The 27565-nt window shown below is 51.3% G+C and overlaps 1 protein-coding gene across 1 annotated transcript in view; it reads right to left on the bottom strand.

Moving 5' to 3' along the window:
* The window catches only part of OGFOD2 (2-oxoglutarate and iron dependent oxygenase domain containing 2), a 50073-nt gene that overhangs the window by 11244 nt on the left and 11264 nt on the right, over positions 1 to 27565 (bottom strand). Inside the window, exons 3-6 of the mRNA XM_075322985.1 lie at positions 17226 to 17336; positions 9399 to 9498; positions 8375 to 8499; positions 6199 to 6456 (exon numbers count right to left, since the gene is read on the bottom strand). Coding sequence (XP_075179100.1) covers positions 6199 to 6456; positions 8375 to 8499; positions 9399 to 9498; positions 17226 to 17336 — 594 coding nt within the window. The remainder of the gene's footprint in view (positions 1 to 6198; positions 6457 to 8374; positions 8500 to 9398; positions 9499 to 17225; positions 17337 to 27565) is intronic.

Raw genomic sequence — 27565 nt, forward strand, 5'->3', positions numbered from 1 at the left:
CGACAGAGATGTGGGTAGGAGCCACCAATGAAGTGATGTTTTGGTTGCAAGAGAAAGAGACGTTCTTGTCGAGGGAAGCCGCACTCTTGTCCCATTTGCGGAGAATGTCCCATTGGAGTGGCCGTAGATGAAATTGCGCGAACGGCACTGCCTCCATAGCTGCCACCATCTTCCCCAGGAAGTGCATGAGGCGCCTTAAGGGGTGTGACTGACTCCGAAGAAGTGATTGCACCCCTGCCTGCAGAGAAAGCTGTTTGTCCCGCGGTAGCTTGACTACCGCTGGCTGTGTATGAAACTCCATCCCGAGGTAAGTCAGCGATTGGGTCGGTGTCAACTTGGATTTCGGGAAGTTGATGATCCACCCGAACTGCTGGAGAGTCGCCAGAGCGACTGTAAGGCTTTGTTGACACGCCACCCGAGAAGGGGCCCTGACTAGGAGATCGTCTAAGTAGGGGATCACCGAGTGGCCCTGAGAGTGCAGGACCGCCACGACGGATGCCATGACTTTGGTGAAAACCCGTGGGGCTGTCGCCAGGCCGAAAGGCAATGCCACGAACTGAAGGTGTTCGTCCCCGATGGCGAAACGCAGGAAACGTTGATGTTCGGGTGCGATCGGCACATGGAGATAAGCATCCTTGATGTCGATCGATGCTAGGAAGTCTCCTTGTGACATCGAGGCGATGACCGAGCGGAGAGATTCCATCCGAAACCGTCTGGTTCTCACATGTCTGTTGAGTAGCTTGAGGTCCAGAACGGGACGGAATGATCCGTCCTTTTTTGGCACCACGAACAAGTTGGAGTAAAAGCCGCGACCACGTTCCTGAAGGGGAACGGGGATCACAACTCCTTCTGTCTTTAGAGCGTCCACTGCCTGAAAAAGTGCGTCGGCCTGAGCGGGGGGCGGAGAGGTTCTGAAGAAACGAGCCGCAGGACGAGAGCTGAACTCTATCCTGTAACCATGAGACAGAATGTCTCTCACCCATCGGTCTTGAACATGTGGCCACCAGGCGTCGCCAAAGCGGGAGAGCCTGCCACCGACCGAGGATGCGGCTAGGGGAGGCCGAGAGTCATGAGGAGGCCGTCTTGGAGGCAGTGCCTCCTGCGGCCTTTTAGGGGCGTGACTTGGACCACCACGCATAGGAGTTCCTCTGGCCTTTCTCCAGCCTGTTGGACGAAGAGGATTGGGGCTTGGCGGAGGGACGAAAGGACCGAAACCTCGATTGTATTTTTCGTTGCTGAGGTTTCTTAGGTTTGGACTGGGGTAAGGAGGATTCCTTTCCCTTGGATTCCTTAATAATCTCATCCAATCGTTCGCCAAATAAACGGTCGCCAGAAAAGGGCAAACCAGTTAAGAACCTTTTGGAAGCCGAGTCTGCTTTCCATTCGCGCAGCCATATGGCCCTGCGGACTGCCACGGAGTTAGCAGATGCTACAGCCGAACGGCTAGTGGAGTCCAGGACGGCGTTCATGGCGTAGGACGAAAAAGCTGATGCCTGAGAGGTCAAAGACGAAACATGCGGAGCAGAATTCCGTGTGACAGCATTAATCTCAGCCAGACAAGCCGAGATTGCTTGGAGAGCCCACACGGCTGCAAAGGCCGGGGCGAAAGACGCAACCGTGGCCTCATAGATGGACTTCACCAAGAGCTCTATCTGTCTGTCAGTGGCATCCTTCAGGGATGAGCCATCTGCAACAGACACAACGGACCTAGCAGCTAATCTGGAGACTGGAGGATCCACCTTGGGAGAGTGAGCCCAACCCTTAACGACTTCAGATGGAAAGGGATAACGCCTGTCAGTGTGCCGTTTAGCAAAGCGCTTGTCCGGGACCGCTCTGGGCTTCTGGACAGCATCCCTGAAGTTAGAGTGATCAAGCCGGTCGGGGGCTGCGGTCTGGGCAGGAGTCCTCCGCTTGAGACCTAGGGGCCAACCTGGGAGCGCGCTGCGGCGCGGACCGAGAGGGGCCTGGAGGAGACAAGCTAACAGGGGCCGGGGCCTGTGAAAGGTCCGGTCTGGACTGCAAAGCCTCAAGGAGCTTAGAAGACCATTTGTCCATAGACTGTGCAATGGATTGAGAAAGAGACTGAGAGAGTTTCTCAGCGAAAGAGGCAAACACCGGTGACTCTGTCCCTGCAGCCTGCTCAGGGGGAGCAGGGGGTTCTACCTGAGCCGAAGGGCCCACCAGTGCCCGAGGCTCCGGCTGAGCAAGCGTGGCAGGAGTAGAGCATTGCTCACAGTGGGGGTACGTGGATCCCGCAGGCAACATAGCCCTACAAGAGGTACAGGCAGCGAAAAAAACCTGTGCCTTAGTAGCTTTGCTCCTTGTGGACGACATGCTGTTGTCTCCTAGGAGAGTGACCACTGAGAGTATATGGGGAAAGGGTATACGGACTGACCGAACAGATATATATATCTAATATATATATATATATATATATATATATATATATATATATATATATATATATATATATATATATATATATATATATATATATATATATATATATATATATATATATATATATATATATATATATATATATATATATATATATATATATATATATATATATATATATATATCTATTCCGGCACCCTAGGGGGGCCAGCACCGGGTGACCGGTGTGGCTTACCGACCGCTAACGAGCGGAGTGTGTCCTCCAGATTCCCTGTATTGGATCCCCCGGAGCTGCTGAGCTGCGTTCACTGAGAAGCATCCACCGGCAGAATGCCAGAAAATGGCCGCCGGAGCTCTCAGGGGAGGAGTGGGGCCGAGGGCGGCGCCAGCAAAGAGCGGGAATCTGGGGTCCCCACAGTGGTCAGTGAGGGGGGAGGAAGACATGCAGGATGCTCCAGCCCTCACATCCGACGTCATGTCGGTAATCCCGCCCTTACCCCTGACAGGCAGGCCCGAGGGCGGGATTTTCGCGACTAGGCCGCGGTGAAGCCGGGGACTAAATTTGAGGCCGCGCCCGACAAGCAGGCACGGTTGGCGCGGAAGTCCATCGCCCTCCTCAGTTTTACAACTACCGCGGCTTCCGGGAAGAAGGTGCGCTCTCTGTACGATCCCCGATGGGGACACAGAGTACCTTTAAGTTGCAGGGCCCGGTCCCTGGGGTTGAAGAGGCTCCGGTCCGGCAGGTTCCACTAGGGGCTGCGGATGGAGCACGGTCCCAGCAAATGGATGACCGCTCAGGATCCCACTTCTCCCAGAGCCGCATAAGGGATGGTGAAGGAGACGGCATGTGGCTCCAGCCTCCGTACCCGCAATGGGTACCTCAACCTTAACAACACCGCCGACATAGTGGGGTGAGAAGGGAACATGCCGGGGGCCCCGTGGGGGTCCTCTTTTCTTCCAACCGACATAACTAAGTCTGAGAATGCATGAGTGGATTTGTGCCTCCTTCCACACAAAGCATAAAACTGAGGAGCCCGTGGTCCACGGGAGGGTGTATAAGCAGAGGGGAGGGGTTACACTTTTTAAAGTGTAATACTTTGTGTGGCCTCCGGAGGCAGAAGCTATACACCCAATTGTCTGGGTTTCCCAATGGAGCGACAAAGAAATCATACATTAACTACACAATACGTAAATTCTAGAATACCCGATGCGTAGAATCGGGCCACCTTCTAGTCTATATATATATAATTGCCTTAGTCTGTCTGTCTTGCTCCAAAATTGTGTCACCGTGACAGTGTCACCGTGACAGTGTCGTTATAGTGACAACTGTCGAAGTGGCCGCTTGGCTCGGCCTGGCCCCGACCCCCCCACGGATTGGCCGCTCGCCTTGGCCTGGCCCCGCGCCCCCCGCATGGATTAGCCGCTCGCCCCGGCCCTCCGCACGCATCGCCCGCTCCAGCGTACACCGGCTCCCGGTACACATGTGCAGGGAGCCGGCATACACTGACGCCTCGCCCGCTCAGCCCCGCTCCAGCGTACACCGGCTCCCGGTACACATATGCAGGGAGCCGGCATACGCTGACGCCTCGCCCATGCCACACGTTGACACGCTCGGCCCCGCCCCCGGCGGACATAACCTTGCGATGCTGGGATCGTGACCAAGCCGGTGTACGCTGGTAACCATGATACACATCGCGTAACTATAGGAAGCGCTTCCCTTAGTTACCCGATGTGTATCATGGTCACCAGCGTACACCAGCTCCCGGTACACATGTGCAGGGAGCCGGCATACACTGACGCCTCGCTCGGACCCGCCCCAGGCGGCCCCAGCATGGGGGATGGAGCACGATGGGGGGTGTTCAGCATGGAGGATGGAGCACGATGGGGGGTGCGCAGCATGGAGGATGGAGCACGATGGGGGGTGCGCAGCATGGAGGATGGAGCACGATAGCGGGTGCGCAGCATGGGGGATGGAGCACGATAGGGGGTGCGCAGCATGGGGTATGGAGCACGATGAGGGGTGCGCAGCATGGGGGATGGAGCACGATGGGGATGCGCAGCATGGGGGATGGAGCACGATGGGGGGTGCGCAGCATGGGGGATGGAGCTCCTCCCTCCCCCCAAAACACACACACCGCACAACACACCACACACACACTGGGAACCACAAACACCGCCCTACACAGACACCCACACACACACACAGCGCCGCACACACACAACACCCAACACACAAACACCACGGCATACATAAATATACGCACATACCGCGCAACACACACACTGCACAAAACATACCTCCCCCAAAACACACACACGCACTCCACACCCACACAAACCGCGCAACACACTCCGCATCACACACACACACACAACGCTGCAGACACACAGCGCTCCACAAACAACGCAACACACACAGCGCAACACACATATAACACCGCTCTCACACACCCCCACACCCAGAATATTTACAGCGCCCTACACAAACACTTGGTAACTACACACAACAACATCTATATCTATCTATCTATCTATCTATCTATCTATCTATCTATATATATATATAAAAACAAAAATCATACATTAACTACACAATACATAAATTCTAGAATACCCGATGCGTTAGAATCGGGCCACCTTCTAGTATGTAAATATTTTGCAACTGTTTCTTATGCATCATCTTTAGAAGATTCTTCCTTCTGGCATAGCAGCCATGCAGGACAATATGATGCAGTGTGCAGCGTATAGTCAGAGCACTGACAGGCCGACCCTCCCCTCCTTTATCCTCTGCTGCAATGCTGGCAGCACTCATGCATCTATTTTGAAAAGTCAAACTCCGGATATGATGTAGACCACGTACACTCAACTTCTTTGTTCGACCATGGCGAGGCCTGTTCTGAGTGGAACCTGCCTTGTTAACCCACTGTATGGTCTTCGGCACTGTGCTGCAGCTCAGTTTCAGGGTAATTTTCTTATAGTCTAGGCCATCTTTAAGTAGAGCAACAATTCTTTTTTTTTTTTTTCTGATCCTCAGAGAATTATTTGCCATGAGGGGCCTATGTTGAACTTCCAGTGACCAGTAAGCGACAGTGAGGGATAACACCAGATATAACACACCGGCTCCCATTCACACCTGAGACATTGTAGCACTAATGAGCCACATTACTAGGGAGGGAAAATGGCTAATTGCGCACAATTAGGGTATTTGTTTTACTTAAGGGTGTACTCATTTTTTTTGTCAGAGGTTTATACATTAATAACGGTGTTGAGTGATTTAGAGGGCACACCAAATTTACACGGTTATACAGCTGCACACTGACTACTCTACATTGTGTCAAAGTGTCAGATCTTCAGTTTTGTCCCATGAAAAGATATAAAAGTAATTAAAAAAAATGTGAAGGGTGTACTCACTTTTGTGATGTACTGTATTTCCCTCTAACAAGGTTTTTTTTGTTTTTTTTTTAAGGGGGGGGGATAGCCCTTTACATGTATTAGTAACTTCTGGACAATTAAAAGGTGACTTGCAAAAACAAGTATATGTTTTCTTCACGTTGATCAAATATAGTCTTGGTATTATTGACATCATTAAGGTATCTCCTGTATATGTATCTGGAATTTACTTTGAAGGAAATATATCTAAAAACAATTTGTAATGATGTAAAACTGAGATAATTACACATAAATACAATTGATCAGCAAATGTATATTTTTAACAAAAATATGTGTTGTACTCAATTTTGTGATATACTGTATCCACATATTAAATATATGTAAATAATGAGCGTGTTGTATGTTTACCTCTCTCATGTCAGAGAAATACAGGTTTCCATCAGTAAACTCTTTTCCTAGTGAAATATTCAGGGTGATCTCAGCATTGTCATAGTGGCAGCTCAAATCTAAGTCTTTATCCACAGAATACTGCACAACGAAGGCTTTGTGACTATCCAAGCGACCTCCTCCCCAATCTGGATATAACACAGAGGCAAGTGGACAGAGATATTTCTCACGAAGAGGGGTAATGAAAGATTCATCTAGTCCAAGCTCATTCAGAAGGATCTAGGTATAAAGCAAAAGCAGGTGAAATATGGTACTGCTATATTTTCTGATACTTACTTAAAAGTAGTCATAACTTGAGACTTTCATGCCAGATAATAGATGTAAAGGGAATGAGTAACATTTAAAAGGGGAATCCAGGCAGACAATAAAGTACTTGTGCTGTCCCTGCACTCATACATGATAAAGATGAGGTAACCGGTACCGTTCTATTATCCTTATAACACCTGTAATTCAGTGTGACAGGAGCTGCCCTTTTTTCACCTGCCCTCTGGGATGTTACAATCACACATCAGTGTAAAGCACTGTGCTGTTAGTAACAGCCAGTCTCCTAAACAACTTCCCCACACCCCTCAATCAGAGAATGGGGCACATGGTCATAGCCCCTCTGTTCTCTGTAGAGAAGCAGCTATTATAAAGAGACTGGCAGTTACTAACAGCACTGAGCCTCACACCGATGTGTGACGTAACGTCCCATGGGTGAGGATCAGATCCTGTCACACTGAATTACAGGTCTTATAAGGATAATACAACGGTACTGGTAATCTCATCTTTATAGTGAATGAGTGCAGGGACCATATAAGAATATCTATCTCCCCAGAGTACCCCTTTAAACTTATAGGGGGAATTTATCTTTATCTCCATAAGTTTTACATCCCAGCCTTTCACATAGGATATGAAAGCTGCAACAGAATTTGTGCAGATTATATATGGATGACATTACGGCCTTTCTGACTATAATGCCTCATTTACAGTTGTATATTGAAATATGAAATTAAGACTCTCTTTATTTTCTGTTAAAGGGAACCAAACATCAGGATTTTCATGTATAAGGTGCAGCCAGTGCAGTACTGGCACTGTCAGGCACATTGTGTACATACCATTAGTGGGCAGCTCGGGTGTTTAGACTGTGAAATTCAACTTTATAAAGTTTGAAAATTCATGCACTTTTTGATTGACATATGCACCTCTCTCCTAATGTCCGGGCAGGTTATGCACGTGTATCCCCGCCCCCCCCCCTGCCGCCTGTTCCTCCCTCCCTCTGGCCGTATGCAAATTTCTAATCTTCTGTTACACGACGCCGGATTTAGCGCCTGCACATAGCGCTCATCTCCGGCGCCGTGTTTCTGATTCTGAAGCCCACGGTATTATGGTGCATGAGAGGGCGGCGCATACGCCCTCGCTTCTTCAGATCTGTTGTGACCGAGGGAGCGCGCGCGGTCACAACAGGACTCGAAAACAGCTGATCTTACCGATTAGCTGCAGCAGACGATATCGTAGCAGACGTCTGCTGCAGCTAATCAGGGTAAGATCAGCTGTTCTCCAGTCATGTTGTGACCGCGCGCGCGCTCCCGCGGTCACAACAGATTTGAAGAAGCGAGGGCGCATGCGCCGCCCTCTCATGCACCATAATACTGTGGGCTTCAGAAACATGGCGCTGGAGATGAGCGCTATGCGCAAGGCGCTAACTCAGACACCGTGTAACTAAAGATTAGAAATTTATATACGGCCAGAGGGAGGGAGGAAGGAACAGGGGAACAGGCGGCGGCGGCGGGGGGGGGGGGGTGTTGGGGATACACGTGCATAACCCGCCCGGACATTAGGAGCAAGGTGCACACGTCAATCAAAAATTGCATGAATTTTCAAACTTTATAAAGTTGAATTTCACAGCCTAAACACCAGAGCTGCCCACTAATGGTATGTACACAATGTGCCTGACAGTGCCAGTACTGGACTGGCTGCACCTTATATAGGAAAATGCTGATGTTTGGTTCCCTTTAATATTTGTCTGTCTATAGCTCAGTATTATGGAAACATTTTTCCGACTTATATTTTTTATTTTTGTTTGTCCAGGTTTCATTTAATATACTATAGAAAACAACATGTATAAAATATTTATGCAATGGTGCTAAAAAAATACCCCATAATTATTCATCGTGTTTGGTCGTCCCGTTTCCAAGTCTGATTTCTCAAAGTTTTCAAGTTCCTCCACAAAGTCTTTGCAAAACTGAGGAACAAATACAGGGAAACAATAGATCCTTTTACCTAATAAAAGAAGAAGCAGAAATAAATGCATCCACAATTCTACAAAAATATAATTGGATACAGCAGGGGTGGGGAACCTTTTTTCTGTCGGGGGCCATTTGGAAATTTCTGCCAACCTTCGGGGGCCGCACAAAATTATCAGTGTTTAAATGACCCTGCTATGTTGGGTGAAGCAATTAATTAACTAGGGGCATGGGGCTGGGGGCACAGACACCACACGCGGGGCTGGGGGCACAGACACCACTGGGGGGAGGCACAGACACCACTGGGGGGAGGCACAGACACCACTGGGGGGAGGCACAGACACCACTGGGGGGAGGCACAGACACCACTGGGGGGAGGCACAGACACCACTGGGGGGAGGCACAGACACCACTGGGGGGAGGCACAGACACCACTGGGGGGAGGCACAGACACCACTGGGGGGAGGCACAGACACCACTGGGGGGAGGCACAGACACCACTGGGGGGAGGCACAGACACCACTGGGGGGAGGCACAGACACCACTGGGGGGAGGCACAGACACCACTGGGGGGGGGGGGCTGCACACAGGACTGGGGGGGGGGGCTGCACACAGGACTGGGGGGGGGCTGCACACAGGACTGGGGGGGGGGCTGCACACAGGACTGGGGGGGGGGGCTGCACACAGGACTGGGGGGGGGGGCTGCACACAGGACTGGGGGGGGGGCTGCACACAGGACTGGGGGGGGGCTGCACACAGGACTGGGGGGGGGCTGCACACAGGACTGGGGGGGGGCTGCACACAGGACTGGGGGGGGCTGCACACAGGACTGGGGGGGGCTGCACACAGGACTGGGGGGGGGGCTGCACACAGGACTGGGGGAGGGGTGCACACAGGGGTGCACTCAATCTGGTATCATACATATAAACAAATTACCTGGGATTGAATGCAGATGCTTTAGGAGACCTTCTAAACTTGCATTAGGAGATTTACAAAATCGAACAGCTTCCAAAAATTCTTCAGTTAAAAAACACTCCTTGAATAGTAACAAAAAAAAAAATTAATTACTATTATCAGACATCCTGTTAGTACCTATATAAATCAGTGTGGCAGATGAAGGGAATTTTGTTTACTTACCGTAAATTCCTTTTCTTCTAGCTCCAATTGGGAGACCCAGACAGTGGGTGTATAGCTACTGCCCTCTGGAGGCCGCACAAAGAACTACACTTAAAAGTGTAAGGCCCCTCCCCTTCTGGCTATACACCCTCCCGTAGGAGTACAGATTCCTCAGTTTTAGTACCAAAGCAAGAAGGAGGAAAGCCAATAACAGTTTCAAAAACAAATTCAATCCGATAACACGATCGGAGAACTTAAGAAACAACATGAACAACATGTGCACCCGAAAAAACGAAACCCTAAGAACAAATAGGGCGGGTGCTGGGTCTCCCAATTGGAGCTAGAAGAAAAGGAATTTACGGTAAGTAAACAAAATTCCCTTCTTCTTTTTCGCTCCTAATTGGGAGACCCAGACAGTGGGACGTCCAAAAGCAGTCCCTGGGTGGGTAAAAAGATACCACATGAACGGGCTGTCAGACAGCCTCCTCCTACAGGTGGGCCACCGCCGCCTGAAGGACCTGTCTACCTAGGCTGGCATCTGCCGAAGCGTAGGTATGCACTTGATAGTGTTTGGTAAACGTGTGCAGACTCGACCAGGTAGCCGCCTGGCACACTTGCTGAGCCGTAGCCTGATGCCGTAATGCCCAGGACGCACCCACGGCTCTGGTAGAATGGGCCTTCAGTCCAGATGGAATCGGAAGCCCAGCAGAACGGTATGTGTGAAGAATTGGTTCCTTGATCCACCGCGCCAGGGTGGATTTGGAAGCTTGCGATCCCTTATGCTGACCAGCGACTAGGACAAAGAGCGCATCAGAACGGCGTAGAGCCGCCGTGCGAGAAATGTAAATCCTGAGTGCTCTCACCAGGTCCAACAGATGTAAACCCTTTTCAAATTGGTGAACTGGATGCGGACACAAAGATGGTAAAGTGATATCCTGATTGAGATGAAAGGAAGAAACCACCTTGGGGGAAAACTCTGGAATTGGACGCAGTACTACCTTGTCTTGGTGAAACACCAGGAAGGGAGATTTGCAAGATAACGCCGCTAGCTCAGACACTCTTCGAAGAGACGTGACCGCCACAAGAAAAACTACCTTTTGTGAAAGCCGAGAAAGGGGAACCTCTTTCAAAGGCTCGAAAGGCGGCTTCTGGAGAGCAATGAGAACCTTGTTCAGATCCCAGGGTTCCAATGGCCGTCTGTAAGGAGGAACGATATGACAAACTCCTTGGAGAAACGTGCGTACTTTAGAAAGCTGTGCCAAGCGCTTCTGAAAGAATACGGATAGCGCGGAGACTTGTCCCTTAAGAGAGCTAAGCGACAAACCTTTTTCCAACCCAGACTGCAGGAAGGAAAGAAAAATTGGCAATGCAAATGGCCAGGGAGAAAACCCTTGAGCCAAGCACCACGCTAAGAATATCTTCCACGTTCTGTGATAGATCTTAGCTGAGGATGGTTTTCTAGCCTGTCTCATTGTGGCAACAACCTCCTGAGATAAACCTGAGGCCGCTAGGATCCAGGACTCAATGGCCACACAGTCAGGTTCAGGGCCGCAGAATTCAGATGGAAAAACGGCCCTTGAGACAGCAAATCTGGACGGTCTGGTAGTGTCCACGGTTGGCCTACCGTGAGATGCCACAGATCCGGGTACCACGACCTTCTTGGCCAATCTGGAGCGACGAGTATGGCTCGATGGCAGTCGGACCTGATTTTCCGGAGAACTCTGGGTAACAATGCTAGAGGTGGGAACACATAGGGGAGTCGGAATTGCGACCAATCCTGAACCAAGGCGTCTGCCGCCAGTGCTCGGTGATCGTGAGACCGTGCCATGAAAACTGGGACCTTGTTGTTGTGCCGTGACGCCATCAGATCGACGTCCGGCGTCCCCCAGCGGCAACAGATCTGCTGAAACACGTCCGGGTGAAGGGACCATTCTCCTGCGTCCATGCCCTGGCGACTGAGAAAGTCTGCTTCCCAGTTTTCCACGCCTGGGATGTGAACTGCGGAAATGGTGGACGCTCTGCTTTCCACCCACGTCAAAATCCGTTGGACTTCTTGAAAAGCTTGGCGACTGCGTGTTCCCCCTTGGTGGTTGATGTACGCCACCGCCGTAGAATTGTCCGACTGAATCCGAATCTGCTTGCCTTCCAGCCATTGTTGGAAGGCTCGCAGGGCAAGATAGATTGCTCTGATTTCCAGAACATTGATCTGCAGGGTGGACTCTTCCAGAGTCCACATCCCCTGAGCCCTGTGGTGGAGATACACCGCTCCCCACCCTGATAGGCTCGCATCCGTCGTGACCACTGCCCAGGACGGGGGAAGGAACGACTTTCCCTGTGACAATGAGGTGGGGAGAAGCCACCAACGGAGAGAGTCCTTGGCAGTCTGAGAGAGGGAGACAGTCCTGTCGAGGGACGTCGATTTCCCGTCCCATTGGCGTAGAATGTCCCATTGTAGAGGGCGCAGATGAAACTGCGCGAACGGGACTGCCTCCATTGCTGCTACCATCTTTCCTAGGAAATGCATGAGGCGCCTCAGTGAGTGCGACTGGCTCTGAAGGAGAGATTGCACTCCAGTCCGTAGCGAGCACTGCTTGTCCAGTGGAAGCTTCACTATCGCTGAGAGAGTATGAAACTCCATGCCAAGATAAGTCAGAGATTGGGTCGGGGTTAGATGAGACTTTGGAAAGTTGATAATCCACCCGAAACTCTGGAGAGTGTCTAGTGCCACCTTCAGACTGTGTTGGCATGCCTCTTGAGAGGGTGCCTTTATAAGCAGGTCGTCTAGATACGGGATGACCGAGTGACCCTGCGAGTGCAGAACAGCTACTACTGCTGCCATGACCTTGGTGAAGACCCGGGGGGCTGTTGCCAGACCGAAAGGTAACGCTACGAACTGTAGGTGTTCGTCGTGTATGACGAAGCGTAGGAAACGCTGATGCTCTGGTGCGATCGGCACGTGGAGATACGCATCCTTGATATCTATTGATGCTAGAAAATCTCCTTGAGACATTGAGGCTATGACGGAGCGTAGGGATTCCATCCGGAACCTCCTGACTTTTACGTGTCTGTTGAGCAACTTTAGATCCAGGACGGGCCGATACGATCCGTCCTTTTTTGGGACCACAAACAGATTGGAGTAAAAACCGTGACCTTGTTCCTGAAGCGGGACGGAGGTCACCACTCCTTCCGCCTTTAGAGCGGCCACCGCCTGCACCAGAGCATCGGCTCGGTCTGGTGGTGGAGAAGTTCTGAAGAAACGAGTTGGCGGACGAGAACTGAACTCTATCCTGTACCCGTGAGACAGAATATCCCTCACCCAACGGTCTTTGACGTGTGACAGCCAGATGTCGCCAAAGTGGGAAAGCCTCCCACCGACCGCGGGTGTGGGAATCGGAGACCGCAAGTCAGGAGGACGCTGTCTTGGCAACGGTTCCTCCGGCTGTCCTTTTTGGGCGTGACTGAGACCTCCAAGAATCTGAGCGTCTCTGGTCTTTTTGAGTCTTTTTTGACGAGGCGAATTGGGACCTGCCCGGTCCTCGAAAGGACCGATAACCAGACTGACCCTTCCTCTGTTGGGGTCTGTTTTGTCTGTGTTGCGGTAAGGATGAGTCCTTACCCTTGGAGTGTTTGATGATTTCATCCAAACGCTCTCCAAACAATCGGTCACGAGAAAAAGGCAAATTGGTTAAGCACTTCTTGGAATGAGAATCTGCTTTCCAATGTCTCAACCACAGGGCCCTACGCAAAACAACGGAGTTGGCTGACGCCACTGCCGTGCGGCTTGTAGCGTCAAGAACAGCATTAATCGCGTACGACGCGAATGCCGCCATTTGCGAGGTCAATGGTGCTACCTGCGGGGCACATGCACGTGTGACGGAGTCCACTCGCGCAAGCCCGGCTGAGATAGCTTGGAGTGCCCATACGGCCGCAAAAGAAGGCGCTAATGACGCTCCAATCGCTTCATAGATGGATTTCAGCCAGAGCTCCATCTGCCTGTCAGTGGCATCTTTAAGTGCCGCTCCATCTTCAACTGCAACCAAGGATCTAGCTGCAAGCCTGGAAATTGGAGGATCCACTTTTGGACACTGGGTCCAACCCTTGACCACCTCAGGGGGAAAAGGATAGCGTGTATCTTTAAGCCGTTTAGGAAAACGCCTTTCAGGATAAGCGTGGGGTTTCTGGATTGCGTCTCTAAAGTCAGCGTGGTCCAGAAAAGTGCTTAAAGTACGCTTAGGGTATCTGAAATGGATTCTCTCGTGCTGCGAAGCTGACTCCTCCACAAGAGGAGCTGGTGGGGAAATATTTAACATCTTATTGATGTTAAATATAAGATCATTAACTATGGCGTCACCATCTGGTGTATCTAGATTGAGAGCGGTCCCAGGATCAGAATCCTGATCAGTTACGTCCGCCTCATCACCCATAGATTCATCTCGCTGGGATCCTGACCATTGAGATGAATGTGAAGGCCCGTCATAGCGAGCCCGCTTAGGCTGCCCGGGGCCATCGTCCGAGTCAGAGTCTTCACCCTGAGGTGTATATGCCCGTCCCGGAGCTTGGAGCTGAGGGGGACCAGGGGGCAATGATTGCACAGTGTCCGTGGCCTGAAGTACAGGCCTAGCTCGCAATGTGTCAAGAATTTGTGACATAGTGAGAGACATTCTGTCAGCAAAAGCTGCAAACTCAGTTCCTGTCACCTGGACAGCATTCACAGGTGGTACACCCTGGGACACGTCCAGCAGAGGTCCCGACTGTGCAAGCGCCGCAGGGGCCGAGCACTGCACACAATGGGGGTCCGTGGAGCCTGCCGGTAGAAAAGTCCCACAAGCGGTGCAGGAGGCATATAATGTCTGTGCCTTGGCACCCTTGCGTTTTACGGACGACATGTTGCTGGCTCTCTGCAATGTGAGAGAGTCTATAGCCAAAGGGCGACCAGCGCTATGCAATACAAAGTATTTGTAGAAACAAAATACTAAGAATAATACTGGCACAAGAGGGGGTGAGCCCTGAGGGCTGCTTACCGCCCGCTGAATAGCGGGTAAGAGGCTGCAGAATTCCTTGTCTGGGTCTCCCCGGCTCCCCTCTGCAGCTCAGCGTGTCAGCAGGAATGGCTGCCGGCGTCTGTGGAGAGGGGCGGTCCGTGGGAGTTCCCAAACAAAAGTGCGGGAAACAGTGCCCCTCTGTGCCGATTGTGAGGGCTGGAGTATGTAAAAACGACTCCAGCCCTCAGCGCTGATGCACTGGCCAGCGTCCCGCCCCTCTCCTGACTGGCAGGTCTGGGGGCGGGAACGAACGGAAGCAGGCCGCAAAAGCCGGGGACTCGAGTTATCAGCGCGGCCGCCGTAAAAGCGCGGGCCGCGCTGAAGTCCCCGGCGCACCACAAGTGTCAGCCGCGCCGCAGTCCCAGCGGCCGGCATGACCGTTCCTAGACGTGGCCAGCGTCCCGCCCCTCTCCTGACTGGCAGGTCCGGGGGCGGGAACGAACGGAAGCAGGCCGCAAAAGCCGGGGACTCGAGTTATCAGCGCGGCCGCCGTAAAAGCGCGAGCCGCGCTGAAGTCCCCGGCGCACCACAAGTGCCAGCCGCGCCGCAGTCCCAGCGGCCGGCGCGACCGTGTCCCAATAGTGTGCCTGCTTCAGCGAAGCTGAATGAGGCCTGGCACAAGCGCCGTAGCGCTGATGTCCCCCGGCGCACTACAACACCCAGCATGCTGCGGTGTGAGCGCCAAATGCACGGGGACACAGAGTACCTTGAAGAAGCAGGGCCATGTCCCTGATGTACTCCGCTCCATCCAGCATCTTCTCCAGGGGCTGTAGATGGAGCACGGTCTCAGTGCCTGGAGACCGGTAAATCCCACTTCACCCAGAGCCCTGTAAAAAGGGATGGGGAAGGAATCAGCATGTGGGCTCCTGCCGCCGTACCCGCAATGGGTACCTCAACCTTACAAACACCTCCGACATACAGTGGGGTGAGAAGGGAGCATGCTGGGGACACTATATGTGTCCTCTTTTCTTCCATCCGACATAGTCAGCAGCTGCTGCTGACTAAAAACAATGGAGCTATGCGTGCGTGTCTGACCTCCTTGCGCACAAAGCTAAAACTGAGGAATCTGTACTCCTACGGGAGGGTGTATAGCCAGAAGGGGAGGGGCCTTACACTTTTAAGTGTAGTTCTTTGTGCGGCCTCCAGAGGGCAGTAGCTATACACCCACTGTCTGGGTCTCCCAATTAGGAGCGAAAAAGAAAACAGGGTTGTAAAGTGCTACTACTTATTTTGAGCACTTAAAAAGGGATTTTTTTGGTGTAGTAAATCCCATGTTAGAGTTTTGAGAGTTATTAATGGTTCTTGTTCAGGATACTAACTACTTGGCCAAATGGGATCTGTCAGCAGGTTTTTGCTATGTAATCTGAAGATAGCAGGAGAAAGACGCTGATACACAGGGTTCACAGAATTGTCATTTATTACCCTGCGTGATGTTTAATTATAGTAAAGTTTTAATCATCTGAGATTAACATTGCTGGACTATGTCACTGACCACACCCTCTCCCCTGTGATTAGCAGCCCATAGTCTATAGTCTTTGCATATATAGAGCCTTGTGTGGGCAGGGGCAGCTTTTTCAGCTCTGCTAGATTGCTAAATCTAAAAAACTGATTGTGTCAAAGTTGCTGCACCAGCAATCTAAGGCTAGTTTCACACATCCGGCTTTTTGCCGGATTCGGCGCACGCCAGTACAGTGTATACAGTACAATGGTAGCGCGACAAGCGCCAGTCACATGCTGTCATGTGACCGGAGTATGTGACCCGAACGTTGCGACACTGCCATTGTACTCTATACACTGTACTGGCGTGCGCCGAATCCGGCAAAAAGCCAGATGTGTGAAACTAACCTAAGTGATACATCGTTGGATTCAGGGTCTCTTTTCTTACATCATGTTACTCTCAGATGAGGTAGCTAAAACCTGGTGACAGATTCCCTTTAACAAGCGTGTCTGGAGGATCTGTCCTGCATTCTACAGACAATGCAATGATTAGAATGAGAACAGTCCAACTAAAGGGTCCAACTTCCAGGTAGTGAGATCCCCGCATGCAGAACGGCATCTCACAACCCTATTGCAGGGAGATAAAAAATTATACTAATGGCCATGCCCTCAAACTATACAGACGAGATCCATAGTGTTGTTCCCCACTATCACAGTACCTGTAATTCTGAGTGCTGCTGGAGCTGCTCCCCTTCCCTTCTAGGACGTTACATCTCACAGTTCAGGGGGAGTGGCCTGCTAGTAGCCGCCAGGCCCCTAATAATATCTGTTTCTCTGCGATCTGACAACAAGAAAGCAGATATTGTCAGGAACTAGCTGTTGCTAACAACAGGAGCCGGCCACACTTCCTGATGTGTGGTGTAACATCCCAGAAGGGAGGAGGGAGTACAAAGGAGCAGCTCCAGTGTCACACTGAATTGCAGGCACTGTGATGTGGGGAACAGCACTATGGATCTCACCTTTATAGGTTATGAGGTTAAAACCTTAGCAACATTTACTACCTTCTCATGAAGGCCTAAAACAGTAATAAAAGCATGTGTGTGCTCAAAACAAACCACAAGCCTGGAAGAGAGATTTACATAGTGCACAGGATGTATAGTAGAATTACCTGTAAAACATACACTTCTGGGCGAAATGGTTTATAATTAAGTGAAATTTCTGCTTTTCTCTTCATCGATTCTTCTGCTAAAGTCATTCTTCTTTGCACCTCCTTCTTAACCTGAAAAAAAAAGTTATATAAATGAAGATTAACACAATGGAATCTTCAAGGGAACCAGTCATGTTAGTACACATGATGGTTGTTATGGCTGTATAGGCGCTGGTCCCACAAAATAAATATACTGTCAAGGGAGGAATTTGCGTTGAAGACTGCTAATGGAGTCCTCATTTGGGATATCCAGAGACGATGCCATATTAGCTGTATATCAGTGCCAATATATATATATATATATATATATATATATATATATATATATATATATATATATATATATATATATATATATATATATATATATATATATATATATATATATATATATCTCAATGTATATAAGAGAAAGAACACAGACATGCTCTCTTTTCAGCCAGCGTCACCAACTGACCCGTATAATACGATAGATCCAATTATACTGTAAGTAAGCATAAATAACCTTGAAACCAACGAAGGAGTGCTTTCACTCCCCTATTTCTCCCAGCATTTGTACAATACATCTGTTCATTAAAACATTCTTTCTGTGTGGACACTACTGATAAGAGTTTGTAGCTTCACATTTTGGCTTCATTATATTTGGTTAACTCCTTCATGACTATACAACTTTGAATTATACTATAGGCCTGTGTGATGGCTACATAGACAGACAGATAACTTTGCATCTACATCTACATTTTGATTAGTTATATACACAGATATTCTTGTTACGTTTAAACAAACATACTACAGCTCAGGTGACCTCCACAATATGATACCTTCTGTAGAAATCCAATGTGCCAGTCATGAAAACTTTAGTTCAGAAACCATATGCAAATCAGGCTGGCAGCATAGTGTGGGTGGGTCAATACATTGGGAAGAGGCAGTCCAAGTACTCTGATGCCCCGCAGTTTACTTCTGCATATGGCTGCTATACAATTATTCATGACTGGCACAATGGATTTATACACAAAAAGGTTATAATGTTAAAAGAAGGATTTTTGTGTACTCACCGTAAAATCTCTTTCTCTGAGTCTTCATTGGGGGACACAGGACCGTGGGTGTATGCTGCTGTGACTAGGAGGCTGACACTAAGTAGACAAAAAAAGGTTAACTCCTCCCTAGCAGTGTACACCCTGAGCCGGAGGTGGACTTATATCAGTCTAGTGCACAAGCAGTAGGAGGAGTACAAAAACACAACCATACATAAGTCAAGGTAATAACTTCAACAAAGTAGCCGTGCGACCCAAGTCCAGGGAACACGGGCCACTGAGATAGACAGTCAATATGTAACAAAACAAGCAGGGTGGGTGCTGTGTCACCCAATGAAGACTCAGAGAAAGAGATTTTACGGCGAGTACACAAAAATCCTTCTCTCTCTTTCGTTTCATTGGGGGACAAAGGACCGTGGGACGTCCAAAAGCAGTCCCTGGGTGGGAAGCGGCAAGCCCTGGGGATAGGACGGAAACGGCCTCCCTCGGCGGGTTTGCCCAAGAAGTGAACGTACCCGCCTTGTACAGGTGTGCTACTGCCACCTGCAAAAGCTATTTCCCAAGACTGGCCTCTGCCGATGCTTGGGTGTGAACCTAGTAGAAGTTGTTAAAGGATTGAAGACTAGACCAGGCGGCGGTGCTACGGACCTGGTCGGCCGACATCTAATGCGTAATCGGCCAAAAAGGTTCCCACTGCACTAGTAGAGTGCGCCTTTACTGCCCGTGGTGGAGATCTGTCCTTTATCCAAGAGGCCTCGGAAATGGCGGAACGGATCCATCTGGCAATTGAGGCCCTGGGTACCAGCATGTCCCTTTTGGGTCCGGATGGGATTATGAACAGCACGACCGTTTTACGGGAAGGTGCAGTCCTATAGGCACAGAGTGTGAGGGCTCGCACCAGGTCCAGAGTATGGAAGACCTTCTCGAGGCTGTGAGAAGGACCAGGACCGGAGGACAGAGAAAACAAACTCCTCATTTGACTGGAATGGCGAGACTGCCCTAGGCAGAAGGGATGGAGCCGGCCCGAGCACGACCTTGTCCTGGAGAAAAATCTGAAAAGGGGTAAGTACCGAAAGACCCTTTAGCTCTGACGTTCTTCACAGAGAAGTGATGGCAACGAGGAACACCACTCTTCCACAACCGATGAGAAGGAAAGAATCTCGAACGGTGCAAACGGCGGACCTTGAAGCGAATCCAGCCCTAGTATAAGATCCCACAGTTCTAGTGGCCGACGATACGGCAGAGCTGGATGGACAAATCCCTGAATGAAGGCCTTGATCCGTCGACGAGAAGCGAGAGACTTCTGAAACAGGATTGACAGAGCCGACACTTGGCTTCTTAAGTGTGGAGAATGTGAGACTCGCATCTAGACCTGCCTTGATGGGAGGGAGAAAAGATGCTGTGTTCTTCAGACCACCGGAGGAAGAACGCTCCCCGTGCGGTAGTGGATTCTCGCAGAAGATAGAAACCTGACTGTAATCATTGTCTGTATTAACTATGTCGAAAAGCCTGCCTGAGGTATTACCCAGGATACAGTAGCCAGACTGTCAAATTTTAGGACCTCTGGGTTCTCGTAGGAGAGAAAGAGAGAGAGAGAAGGCTCTGCCAACAAGGAGCTGGACGGTCTGGAAGGCGTCCCGGGAGGACAGCGTGGGTCCTGAAAAAGTTCCGCGAACCATGCTAGTCTGGGACCCTCTGGAGCCATTAGAATGGCTGGAAATCCTTCCGCCCTGATGTTCTTAAGAACCTTCGGGATCAGGGGTCGCAGTGGAAAGAAGTACGGGGGCCTGCACTGGGTCCACACGTCGACCCCTAGCGGCAGGTGGTCGTGGTAGCCCGAGATGAACCATGGAACCTGCCAGTCGAATCGGAAGGTCATTAAGACCACCTTCGGAGTCTTATCTGCTGCCGATCTGGTTGAGGCTTTCCCTGTTGAGGGACCATTTGCTTGAAGCGAGGACTTCCTGCTAGGTAGGCGTCTTGAATGTCCAGCGACGTCAGAACCTCACCGACTTCAATGGAAGTGAACACTGAGCAGAGGAACTCCATGCAAAATGCTCGAGGTCTCACGGACCTGCTAGAAAAACTCCGGGTCGAGGAGGGGGCGGACAGAGCCGACCCTCTTGGGGACCACAAGAGACTGCAATAAAAACCGCTGGAAAAGTTCTGATGGCGGGACTGTTGCCACAAGTCCAGAGTGGAGGAAATACCCCATGGAGGGGAGGAACACGCGCCCACGCACAGGAGACTCAGGAGGGTGAGAACGGAAAAAACGTCTTGTGGCAATGAATCGAATATATTTCGTAGTCTGAGACTGATCTCTCTGACCTAGGATCTGCCTCTAATGGGAGGTAGATCTGCTGGAGGGGGACAGAAGCCCCCCACAAGACTGGCGCAGCTGTCCGCAGACCGCAAGTCATTTGGAGAAGCGGCGCTGAGACCTGGAAGTGGACTTCGTGGACTAGTGGGGACGCGAACGCCAGGAGGTATTGGGCATAAAAGACGGGGCCCCCTTGTCCCTCCGAGGGGAGGATGTTTTTCGAGGATGAGGAGTTCCGGAAGGGCTTGGGCCGAAAATAGGGAAGAAGAGTACTCTTTTCTCCCGTAGCCTCAGAGATCAGTTGGACTAGCCTAGGTCCTAAAAGGCGCTCCCCTAAGACGGAGGGCAAGCCAGCTACCCTCAGAAGCCAGATCCGCGTTCCAGGTCCTGAGCCTGAGGGCTTGGCGGATAGCTACACTGTTGCAGGGACCTGGGCCGCTCCATTGGCAGGTGCCAGGGCTGCGTAGCGAAGGTACTCACCCGCGAGTGTGATCTGCAAAGAGATGTTAGCCAGTTCCGGAACGGCAGAGAAGGCACAGAGTCCCTGCGCAGCATGTCCGTCCAGGACATAGCGGCTTCGCAACAAAAAACCAAGGCAAGGGCCGGGGAAAGGGAAGTTCCTGATGGCTCGAAGGCAGAGCGGGCCCACCTGTGAATGGTACGGTCCGTGGAGTCCCTGAGAGACGCACTGTTAGGAGTGAGAAGTCAGGCGGAGCTGACGGGCTAACCATAGGGGAGTCTGCCCATTCTTCTCGGAGCCCTTCAGAGAAGGGATAATGTAAAATAATGGACTTCCCGCCGGTACATACCATGACTGGCTGTTGCCTGTGGTTGCTTCAGAACTCAGCGAACTCATGATGTCCACTGAATGCGTTATGGACTCGCCTCGTCCGCTGAAAGGGGACATGGGTGCTCTGAAAAGAGACGGGATCTACCTGTATTCTCAGAGAATGATTTACCGCTTCTACCAGGCTATCCACCATGCGCCGAACATCAGCCGCTTGTACGGAATCCAGCAGAGGTGCAGTCTCTGAATCATCACCCGAGAGGTCAGAGGACTCCAGGAAGGAGTGGTAGTCTGGACCTGGGGATGAGAGTGAAGCCTGGGAAGGCGCTGAAGACGAGACCTGGCGGGTCCGCTTCCGAGTAGCAGAGGACCGTGGGCCGGAGCTCACTTCCTACTGAGGAGACTGCGCTAGGCCTGTGGAGGGCTGAACTCGCGACGGCAGGCGACGCAGAGCTTGCGCGATGGTCTGAGAGACCTCAGAGAGGGAACCTACGGACTGCGACAGGGACGCCAACTAGTCGGGAGGGGGCGGAATGCAGGGCCCTGCAGGATCGGAGACTGCGCGGCGGCATCTGAGGCGTCGGGAGAGGAGTCCTGTGGGTGCTGCGGGTCTGCAGAGCAGCCAGAGCTTAGCTGGACATCCTGGCCTAGGGGAACTACACCAAGGCAAGGGAAACTGTTTGGGTCGGGCGGAGCAGGATTATGCAAAGGTACTCTCGCTGGGGCTGCTAGGCCGGAGACAGGAAAACGACTAAACTGTCGCTCATACATGAGGGCTATCTCCATAGGAGCAGATCGTACCCAGACCCTGTTTGCTGCCTACCAGTCGAGAGAGAGGGATCCCGGTCACGCCGGAGCCATGGAAATCAGGGCACTGCTGCGTCATTATTAGGAAAAGACAGGGTTGAGGCCCCACAGATATATGATCTAAAGGGGTTGTCTGGTACTAAGCATATCTACTTGTTTGCTAGAAGCAGTAGCCTTCCCCTGAGGGCGTTCCTGGTAATACAGTTCCTGTCAGATTCTGTCTATTTAAAAATATGAGAGAATCAAGAAACCAACATTAGGGCAATTAAATCCTAATGATACCCAGAGACCTGCAGACTCCAATAGGAGGCGGCATCTTAGCAGACGCACTGCAGAACGGTGCTATAGACGTGCTGAAAGTGAATCATGAAATCTGGAAATAAATTTCTTTTTTTTTTTTTTTTTTTTTAAACTGTAGAAAAAACTTCTGGGGTTAAAGAAGGGAATTTTGTTTACTTACCGTAAATTCCTTTTCTTCTAGCTCCAATTGGGAGACCCAGACAATTGGGTGTATAGCTACTGCCTCCGGAGGCCACACAAAGTATTACACTTAAAAGTGTAAGGCCCCTCCCCTTCTGGCTATACACCCTCCCGTGGGATCACGGGCTCCTCAGTTTTAGTGCAAAAGCAAGAAGGAGGAAAGCCAATAACAGGTTTAAAGACAAATTCAATCCGAAGAAACATCGGAGAACTGAAACCAATCAACATGAACAACATGTGTACTCGAAAAAACCAAAAATCCCTAAGAAAACAGGGCGGGTGCTGGGTCTCCCAATTGGAGCTAGAAGAAAAGGAATTTACGGTAAGTAAACAAAATTCCCTTCTTCTTTTTCGCTCCTAATTGGGAGACCCAGACAATTGGGACGTCCAAAAGCAGTCCCTGGGTGGGTAAAAGAATACCTCGTGATAGGGCCGTCAAACAGCCCTGTCCTACAGGTGGGCAACCGCCGCCTGAAGGACTTGTCTACCTAGGCTGGCGTCCGCCGAAGCGTAGGTATGCACCTGATAATGCTTGGTAAAGGTGTGCAGACTCGACCAGGTAGCCGCCTGGCACACCTGCTGAGCCGTAGCCTGGTGCCGTAATGCCCAGGACGCACCCACGGCTCTGGTAGAATGGGCCTTCAGCCCTGAAGGAACCGGAAGCCCCGCAGAACGGTAGGTTTCAAGAATTGGTTCCTTGATCCACCGAGCCAGGGTGGATTTGGAAGCTTGCGACCCTTTACGCTGACCAGCGACAAGGACAAAGAGTGCATCCGAGCGGCGTAAGGGCGCCGTGCGGGAAATGTAGATCCTGAGTGCTCTGACCAGATCCAACAAATGCAAACCTTTCTCAAATTGATGAACTGGATGAGGACACAAGGAAGGTAATGTGACATCCTGATTGAGATGAAAGGGGGATACCACCTTAGGGAGAAACTCAGGAACCGGGCGTAGAACCACCTTGTCCTGGTGAAACACCAGGAAGGGAGATTTGCATGATAGCGCCGCTAGCTCGGACACTCTCCGAAGAGACGTGACCGCCACTAGAAAAGCCACTTTCTGTGAAAGACGAGAAAGGGAAACATCCTTCATAGGCTCGAAAGGCGGCTTCTGGAGAGCAATTAGAACCTTGTTCAGATCCCAGGGCTCTAACGGCCGCTTGTAAGGAGGGACGATATGACCAACTCCTTGCAGGAACGTGCGCACCTGAGTAAGTCGTGCTAGGCGTTTCTGAAAAAATACAGATAGCGCTGAGACTTGTCCTTTAAGGGAGCTGAGCGACAAATCTTTTTCCAACCCGGATTGCAGGAAGGAAAGAAAAGTAGGCAATGCAAAAGGCCAGGGAGGAACTCCCTGAGCCGCGCACCAAGATAAGAATATCTTCCACGTCCTGTGGTAGATCTTGGCGGAGGATGGTTTTCTAGCCTGCCTCATGGTGGTAATAACATTTCCAGATAATCCTGAAGACGCTAGGATCCAGGACTCAATGGCCACACAGTCAGGTTCAGGGCCGCAGAATTCAGGTGGAAAAACGGCCCTTGAGATAGCAAGTCTGGTCGTTCTGGTAGTGCCCATGGTTGGCCTACCGTGAGGTGCCACAGATCTGGGTACCACGATCTCCTCGGCCAGTCTGGAGCGACGAGGATGGCGCGACGGCAGTCGGCCCTGATCTTGCGCAGCACTCTGGGTAACAATGCCAGAGGTGGGAACACATAAGGTAGTCGGAATTGCGACCAATCTTGAACTAAGGCGTCTGCCGCCAGAGCTCGGTGATCGTGAGACCGTGCCATGAAAACCGGGACCTTGTTGTTGTACCGTGACGCCATCAGGTCGACGTCCGGCATCCCCCAGCGGCGACAGATCTCCTGAAACACGTCCGGGTGAAGGGACCATTCCCCTGCGTCCATACCCTGGCGACTGAGGAAGTCTGCTTCCCAGTTTTCCACGCCTGGGATGTGAACTGCGGAAATGGTGGAAGCCGTGTCTTCCACCCACGTTAGAATCCGTCGGACTTCCTGGAAGGCTTGCCGACTGCGTGTGCCACCTTGGTGGTTGATGTATGCTACCGCTGTGGAGTTGTCCGACTGAATTCGGATCTGCTTGCCTTCCAGCCACTGCTGGAAGGCTTGTAGGGCAAGATACACTGCTCTGATTTCTAGAACATTGATCTGAAGGGTGGACTCTTGCTGAGTCCACGTACCCTGAGCCCTGTGGTGGAGAAAAACCGCTCCCCACCCTGACAGGCTCGCGTCCGTCGTGACCACCGCCCAGGATGGGGGTAGGAAGGACATTCCCTTTGACAATGAGGTGGGAAGAAGCCACCACTGAAGAGATTCCTTGGCCGCCTGAGAAAGGGAGACGTTCCTGTCGAGGGACGTCGACTTCCCGTCCCATTGACGGAGAATGTCCCATTGTAGTGGACGCAGATGAAACTGCGCGAAAGGGACTGCCTCCATTGCTGCAACCATCTTCCCTAGGAAGTGCATGAGGCGTCTCAAGGGGTGTGACTGGCCTTGAAGGAGAGATTGCACCCCTGTCTGTAGTGAACGCTGTTTGTCCAGCGGAAGCATCACTGTCGCTGAGAGAGTATGAAACTCCATGCCAAGGTATGTTATCGATTGGGTCGGGGTGAGATTTGACTTTGAAAAGTTGATGATCCACCCGAAACTCTGGAGAGTCTCCAGCGCAACGTTCAGGCTGTTTTGGCATGCCTCTTGAGAGGGTGCCTTGACAAGTAGATCGTCCAAATAAGGGATCACCGAGTGACCCTGAGAGTGCAGGACTGCTACTACTGCTGCCATGACCTTGGTGAAGACCCTTGGAGCTGTCGCCAAACCGAAAGGCAGGGCTACGAACTGAAGGTGTTCGTCTCCTATAACGAAGCGTAGAAAACGCTGGTGCTCTGGAGCAATCGGCACGTGGAGATAAGCATCTTTGATGTCTATTGATGCTAGGAAATCTCCTTGAGACATTGAGGCGATGACGGAACGGAGGGATTCCATCCGGAACCGCCTGGTTTTCACATGCTTGTTGAGCAGTTTTAGGTCCAGAACAGGACGGAAAGACCCGTCCTTTTTTGGCACCACAAACAAATTGGAGTAAAAACCGTGACCTTGTTCCAGAAGAGGAACGGGGGTCACCACTCCTTCCGCTTTTAGAGTGGACACCGCTAGCCGCAGAGCATCGGCTCGGTCGGGAGGTGGAGAAGTTCTGAAGAAGCGAGTTGGAGGACGAGAGCTGAACTCTATCCTGTACCCGTGAGACAGAATGTCTCTCACCCAACGGTCTGTGACCTGTGGCAGCCAAATGTCGCCAAAGCGGGAGAGCCTGCCACCGACCGAGGATGCGGAGAGAGGAGGCCGAAAGTCATGTGGAAGCCGCCTTGGTAGCGGGTCTTCCGGCTGTCTTTTTTGGCCGTGACTGAGTTCGCCAAGAATCTGAGCTCCTCTGATCCTTTTGAGTCCTTTTGGACGAAGAGAATTGGGACCTGCCTGAGCCTCGAAAGGACCGAAACCCCGACTGTCCTCTCCTCTGTTGGGGTTTATTTTGCCTGGGCTGAGGTAAAGATGAATCTTTACCCTTGGAGTGTTTAATGATTTCATCTAAGCGCTCCCCAAACAGTCGGTCACGAGAAAATGGCAAACTGGTTACGGCTGCGAATGCTGGAGCAAACGACGCGCCGATAGCTTCATAGATGGATTTCAACCAGAGCTCCATCTGCCTGTCAGTGGCATCTTTAAGTGCCGCTCCATCTTCCACTGCAACTAAGGATCTAGCTGCGAGCCTGGAGATTGGAGGATCCACCTTGGGACACTGGGTCCAGCCCTTGACCACGTCTGGGGGAAAAGGATACCGTGTATCCTTAAGCCGCTTGGAAAAACGCTTATCCGGATAAGCGTGGTGTTTCTGGATTGCTTCTCTAAAGTCAGAGTGGTCCAGAAAAACACTTAATTTACGCTTGGGATACCTGAAATGGAATTTCTCCTGCTGTGAAGCTGTCTCCTCCACAGGAGGAGCAGGGGGAGAAATGTCCAACATTTTATTGATGGACGCTATAAGATCATTCACTATGGCGTCACCATCTGGTGTATCCAAATTGAGAGCGGTCTCAGGATCAGAATCCTGATCAGCCATCTCCACCTCATCATACAGAGAGTCCTCCTGCTGGGACCCTGACCAGTGTGATGAAGTCGAGGGCCGCTCATAGCGAGCTCGTTTAGGCTGTCTGGGACTGTCGTCCGTGTCAGAGCCATCACCCTGGGATGCAAGAGACACCCCCGGATCCCGGAGCTGTTCCGACTGAGGGGGACCAGGGAGCAATGAGTTAACAGTGTCCATGGCCTGAGGTACTGGTCTAGACTGCAATGTTTCAAGAATTTTAGTCATAGTCACAGACAATCTGTCAGCAAAGACTGCAAACTCCGTCCCTGTCACCTGGACAGTATTTACAGGAGGTTCTGCCTGGGTCACCTCCAGCAGAGGCCCCGGCCGAGCAAGTGCCACAGGGGCTGAGCACTGCACACAGTGGGGGTCAGTGGAACCTGCCGGTAGAACAGCCCCACAAGCGGTACAAGCAGCATAGAAAGCCTGTGCCTTGGCACCTTTGCTTTTTGCGGTCGACATGCTGTTGTGTCCTCTGAGAATCTAGGAGGGTATATAGCAGAGGATCCTCAGCGACCGTACAGTGCAATGTAAAGCTGCAAGCATAAAATACAATATACACTTCGGCACCAGTGGGGTCAGCCCTTGAGGGCAGCTTACCGCCCACTGAAAAGCGGGTGTGTGGGCACCAGAATCCCGTGTCTGGGTCTCCCAGTCTCCTTTCTCCAGCTCAGACTGCACACAGGAATGGCTGCCGGTGTCCTGTGAAGAG

Source organism: Anomaloglossus baeobatrachus, chromosome 1 (genome assembly GCF_048569485.1).
Source record: "Anomaloglossus baeobatrachus isolate aAnoBae1 chromosome 1, aAnoBae1.hap1, whole genome shotgun sequence".
In the NCBI taxonomy this organism is placed as follows: Eukaryota; Metazoa; Chordata; class Amphibia; order Anura; family Aromobatidae; genus Anomaloglossus; species Anomaloglossus baeobatrachus.